At 40.5% G+C, this 6489-nt stretch overlaps 1 protein-coding gene across 3 annotated transcripts in view; it reads right to left on the reverse strand.

The window, feature by feature from the left end:
- The window catches only part of TXNDC11 (thioredoxin domain containing 11), a 25283-nt gene extending 19478 nt beyond the window's left edge, over positions 1-5805 (reverse strand). Inside the window, exons 1-3 of one of the 3 annotated variants that reach the window (XM_015642907.3) lie at positions 5592-5805; positions 1989-2205; positions 1169-1266 (exon numbers count right to left, since the gene is read on the reverse strand). In XM_015642907.3, coding sequence (XP_015498393.1) covers positions 1169-1266; positions 1989-2205; positions 5592-5692 — 416 coding nt within the window. In that variant the 5' untranslated portion in view covers positions 5693-5805. Of the gene's footprint in view, positions 1-1168; positions 1267-1988; positions 2293-3637; positions 3886-5591 lie in introns of those variants that run through there. The other 2 variants (XM_015642906.3, XM_015642908.2) reach the window with 2 other exon arrangements.
- Positions 5806-6489: the final 684 nt, after the last annotated feature.

Here is a 6489-nt window from a genome sequence, read left to right on the forward strand (position 1 = left end):
TTTTTAATATAGCTTGTACATACAGACAAGCTAGGAAATACCCAACTCGCACTGAGATACCTGTATTGAGGTGCTTGAAAATGGTCTCCTAGAACCCTCTAGATCATTCTACATCCTACATCAGTTTATTACAAACTTCTCTCTTCACAGCAATACTCACTGCTCAACATGTCACATGCCCAGGGCACCACATATGAGGTTTAGTATCTCAGGCATGAGGGGTGCACTGCCCTTCAGGATTTTATGAACTATCAATAGGAATTTACACCTCATCTTGTTACAACTTGGTTTAAGGTTACTGATGAAACCAAGTGCATCCATCTACTGTGTTGTAATTTCAAGGTCAAGTAAGTTTCAGTCAATGTACATCCAAGTAGGATTGTAGGGCTCTTTTATTACAGTTTGAATTATGCCAGTATCTCATGTCTATTACAAGTTCAGCTAACAAAGACCAGGACCTCCTCAATGCATAGCTTCCCCCCAAAAAACCAAAATCAGCCACTGTAATGAAAGAGAGCTGCAGTTCAAGGCTAGCAAAATAAAAAGTAAAATACAAGGGATAAACTCTTTCATGAAGTGTTAGAAACTGTGTTTCCTTACCTTCTGCTCCACACAGAGAGGGGAAAAAAAAAAAGGATAATACATACAAATACTAAAAAATAAAAGGCTATATAAAATTTCATACAATGATATCTTAGATTCAGGGGAATAAAAAGATGAATGCAAAGTTTAAAGTTAGAACAAGGTCTTCAGTATGTAGTGCAATTTAAATATGCACTTAAATTCCACTAACTTCAACAATCCTTAGGTACATTCTTTAATGCTATCATAAATTAGGACCAGTTGTTATAACCCATCCACAGAACAAGCAGACATCTGAAATTAATATGCAACTCTGAATTCTTTTCATTGGAGGCAGAACTTCCAGGAGATACACAGGCAACCCAAAATTTCCATCAGGATGAAGAATTGTCCAGCATGTAATTTAACTGACAGTTACAGCCCATCTGGTACTTGAGTAGCATACAGGATGAGCTCGCCTAGAATATACCCAAAACCTCTTTACTGAAGCCAGAAATGTAACATTTTCAAAATACAGCACTTTATATGGTACCGCTGTTTCCCAAAACAACAATGAGAAACCTAGACTGTACATAGGATATCTTACCTCCGATGGTACAAGTGTATCACAGGAAAATAAAAGAAATGCTTCTGCTTCCTGCACTTCCCCTGGTTCCACCAGCAATTTACAGCCACAAACAGCACCTGCAAAGTAGGTAAAAATTCACAGCTAAAAAAGTACACTACTGTGACCTACTTTATCCAAGATGTACTTTGATGTACTTTTTCTAATCCATTTCATCTGATATTTTCAGGGTCTTTTCAACTCAGCAGTCCGTATCTGTCACAGACAGATTTTTAAAATTTTATTATTTTTCTCATTTTGCAACAGCAATCCTTTTGGTCACTATTCTTTCTAGCTTTCATGTTTCTTAATCTAAATCCTTCAAATTTATTAATTTAATCACAACCCACATTAATTACTTTTTCTGCAGAGTGGAGCTCAACATGTGGAAGTTTATGACAGCTGTAACTGTGAAGCGTTCACAGGCACCCAACTATTTGAAAGCAGTGCTGTGGTTACAATCTTTATTAGATTACCAATGTCTCCAACTATCCCAGAACTGGAAGCAAATTCTGTGGAATTTCTGTCTGAAGGCAGGTGAATAAATCTGAGAAAACTTTACAAGAAACTTGTAGGCTTCCCATTCAAAAGCAGAAATAACAGACTGAGCAGGAATCACAGGCTGTCTCCATTTATTCCACCACTCTGTATGCTAAATTAAAATTAAGGTGAGCAATGAGTTTTCCTAAAATGTGAGCATTCAAGTCCTACTGCTCCTCATGGGAAGACAGGAATCAGCATCAGCTTGGACACTGAAAAGCTATCAGGTTATGCTTAAGATTGGTATCTTCTCTGGAGTTACCTGGTCTGACAATCTGCTGGCCACGTGTTCTATTTCTTCTCTTGCTGCAATGGACTGCCCACACCATGGCGCATAGAAGAAATACAGCACAATTTCTGAATCCTGACGGAGCTGATCTGCATAGTCTAACTGCCCTCGAAAAAGATCAGTGACTGGAGATCTTGTGGAGAAAAAATTCACTGGAAGCTTCGCTGGCATTGTTACATCTTTTGCTCGGCTGCAGGAAGAGAATCAAGAGTGGTTATTGAGACTGTTCAGCAGTAGTTAAAAAAGTGTGTCCAAAGCCCCAAGTTTTATTCTTAGCAAAAGTCATGCAATGACAAAACTTTAGAAATTGATGCAGAACAACTACAATTTATGTTATCTGAATTAGTTTTAAAAAATACTATAAAAATCTAAAGATCACTCTTCACAAGCTTTAGAAAGTCACACTCTGATACCATGCACTGTGTTTATGGGTATGTTAGCTCACACTCTTATGGCTGGTTGCTCACACTCTTATGGTTGGTTGCTGTAGAGCATAAAATTACCAGGAAGAGTGATTTCTTTTCATTTCTTCCCTGGTCTCATCCTCTTTTAACACTTGTACTTTAAGTAACAGCACCCTGATAAGAAAGAAGACACTGGTCATAAAGTTTTGTGATGTGTTGTTTATATAAACAGAGCCTGTTACATTGCCTTAGGCTTTGTTTTACAGTATTCTTTACTTGCATTATTTTATATTGTATTAGGAAAATATATAGAAAAATGCACTAGTTTATTTTACTGATGAGAGCAGGGACTGCAAACTCTTCAGGGCACATCAATGTAAGGACAGTATCAACAAATTGAGAGTCAAAATTTAAAGAGATTATGACAAATGAAGTTTTTTAAGATAAATTAGATAGGACAGTAAGTAATACAAAGAACATAAACCAAATAGTCAAGAAACCCTTTATATCAAATCAGGAATCAAATAATTCAGAATTTGGGACTTGCAAGGTGTTCAGAAGTTGCTATGGTATAATCTGCCTTAAATGTGAGTGATCATAGTCTCTTTTTATATTGTCTTCATTTTAAAATTTTTCACTAGCTATATTTACACTAGTGTAAGCCAGACTGAAAACTGGACACCACTGACATGCTCAATTTTGCCATGGTTCATAATGGGACTGTAAATTTTAGGAGACTGTACATTTCTTTACTTTGTGGGAATTGGTTTTACTTTGCTGCAATAAAAAGCTAATACAAAAATCTTATTCTCTGATACTTGATCCTTCTCGGGTTAAAATCTTAATAATTGTGATAAAATTATGGAGCCCTGAACAATGTCAAACTCATATATTAAGCAACTTCCTAAAAACTCTGCCACACTTTCAAATGTTACTATTTCTCTAGTTTTAAAGTACATTTGTCTTTATAATACATCAAAAAACTGTATTGTAGCTCTTCTCTAATTTCCAGGCTACTTGCTTTAACATTTTAGAATTGTCCCTGATATGCATCACAAGTTATAGAAATTCTTAATTTGTATATAAGAGGAAATTGCTTCTAAATCAAATCTTCAGAATGAGAATTTTGAGAACATTAAATGGCTCCTCCTGTTTATAATTCATTAATTGCTCCACTCATAACATTATGTTTTTCTACTTTCTTCTATGGAATTCTACCTGTGTTCTTTCCCTTCTCCTCCACTCATCAACTCAGCATCTTCCCAACGCTTAAGCTCTTCAGTCAGCTCATAACCAACACCTCTGGTTCCCTGCGATTCCTTCACCCCATGTTTATCCAAACTGCAGCTTCTTCCCATGGTTTCTGCCTGCTAGCTGGACAGGACACAGCTCCAGTGTGAGCTCTGACACACACAGGCTGATCAGCTGCTGAAAGCACAACACTTCTTCAGAGACAGCAGCTAGAATTTCTCCTCTCCATCTAGTTTAATGAAAACAGACAACGTCAATATGTTTAAAACCTCTGCTTCCTCTACTGAATTAAACCAGAGAGAATGACTGGTTCAAGAATTACAGAGTAAGACTTAAAAATTAGATAATGAATTGACTCCAAATTGCAAGAATGGGTAGAACACTTCAGTAGAAGTCCCATGACATGAGTGAGTCAGAAACTACATGACTACCTTCAAATATGATCAAAACTCCAGTAATTATTAAATGCCAAAACATATTCAATCAATAGCTAACAGCTGCTTAAGGAGATTTGCTAAGTAGTGTCGTCCTCTGCAACACCAAACATAATCGAATACTTTGACTAATTTCCCTAAGAAAACCCCTAAAACTTACACATGTATAAACGGAGGATTATGTAAGAAATGATTACACAAACATAATAATCACAAACTGTTTATTAAGACACTGATTGTGTTACTTAGCTGCTGCCAGAGCCTAAAAAACTTAAACTATCCATGAGAACACCCTGGTAATAGAGGGAAACACATACAAGTGCCAACAGGACCAGCAGCCCTTTTGATTGCACAGCGCTGAGAGTGGGGCTGTCTCAAAGACATCTGTATAGTGCCAGAAATAATTAAAGTTCTAGACCACAGGCTTTCCATAACAACCCATGCTAGGTCAGGTCTCATCTGGCTATTCCTTGAGTCACTCTAAACCCGCAAGACTTCAAATCCCACTAATGGACTGCCTTGTAGTACAGGAATTTTCCCTTTCTGTACTTTTTATTAATTGATCTTGAAAGTTACATACTATATGAACAGTGGTAATACCTACGCCCTGGTGCTGTGTCTTGCTAGCAAATCACACTGACATGTGGTGAGAAACTATGTCCTGTATTTATACTTAACATGTGAAATTAACCATGCTCCAAATTGCACAAGGAATTTTTACATCTGAATTTTCCATATTTCTGACAGCAACCAAACAGGGAATACCTATCTGATATTAGTCTATAGAACTACAATCTGAAAAGTTGAACCCCTTTAATCAAACTTCTGTATTACAGGGTGGTGAGAGCCACATTCCAATCACATACCATCTGTGAGCTTTCAAACACAGCTAGCAGTAAAATGAGAGGAATGAGCAGGTTTTAAATAGAGAGCAGGAAGCATTATTATAAGTATATAAAAAAGTATTATTTTCTTAGTAATGTAACACCAGGGAGATGATTATGTTCAGAAATCCTTCACCATACATTCTAAAATATGGCAAGAATTTTACAATCACATCTACATTATCTGGTCACTGTGAAATAAAGTCTCCTGGAATGGAGGCACAGCTACTCAGAGGCAATCATTCATAGACTTAAAATTCACTCTGATTCAAGTAATACACCCTTTATGGACAAGTAAGCAAAGAAGGCCTTAGCATTTTTCAGAAACATTAGCTGTGAATCAAGAGTTTCATGGAACAAAAATTTGTCAGATGCTGTGGAACAGGGACATAATCAGTACCTTGCAGCCTTGTCCTAATCTCAAAATTAAACCCCAAGTGAAGTACATGTTCTTAATATAGTATGACCTGGAGCACATAACAGTCACCTTGACCTAAAAGATTCAGACCCTGGTTTAGGCTCCAGAACTGAGTAGCCTGTGCCCACCGTTCATTGCCACCACTCCCCACCCCTCCAGTACAAACATCTCCTGGCTCCACGTACACCAGCTCTGGGCAAACAGGAACTGCAGAGCCCTTTGCAAAGAAGGAAGTTCCAGCTCCCAAGAGGAGCACCACCAGACTGGCAGGGAAACTACGAAACATCTTTCTGTCCGAAGCAGGTGCAGGCAGAGGAAGGTGGTGACATCAACACATGAGCAGGCTCGTTTGGCCCCCGCAAATGCTGAGCGCCGAGGTCAGGGCTGCAGCCCAAAGCCCCTCGGCTCTTCTGCAGCAGTGCCAGGTCCCAGTTACCTCTGGAAATGAGCAAAAGCAGCTCCATCTCAACAAAGCGCCTGTTACAGGGCCACAGAATGGGTTAGGTTGGAAGGGACCACAGCAGGTCCTTTGGTACCACCTCTCCGCTCAGGCAGGGTCATCCCAGAGCGCACAGCACAGGACTGTGTCCATACGGTTCTGGAATATCTCCAGCAAGGGAGACTCCACAGCCTTTCTGGACAATCTGTCCCAGTGCTCGGTCACTCACAGGGAAGAAGTTCCTCCTCGTATTCAGGTACAACTTCCCGGGCATCAGTTCCTGCCCGTTCCTCCTGTTCCATTGCTGGGCCCCAGGGAGCAGAGCCTGGTTCATCGTCAGATACTGCCCTGCATATCCTGATACTGCCCTCAGGAGCGGGTGTCCCCGCGAAATCTGCCGCCACAGCACAACACCCCAGTGGGACAGATGTCTCTTAAAACACTCCGCTCCCTCCCCAGCCACGACCTTACGGCCCCTGCCCACCCCGCGGCCCCGCTGCCATCCCGCTGAGGGGGACACGGCGTCCCCCCCTCACGCGACCGGTCGCAGTTGCCCTGGGGACCCCATGCGCTGGGGCCCGGGAGGAGGTTCCGTCCCCCAGGCCGGGGATTCCCGTGCCCGACGCGGCTCGGCCGCAGCGGCT

Source organism: Parus major, chromosome 14 (assembly GCF_001522545.3).
Source record: "Parus major isolate Abel chromosome 14, Parus_major1.1, whole genome shotgun sequence".
Lineage (NCBI taxonomy): Eukaryota > Metazoa > Chordata > Aves > Passeriformes > Paridae > Parus > Parus major.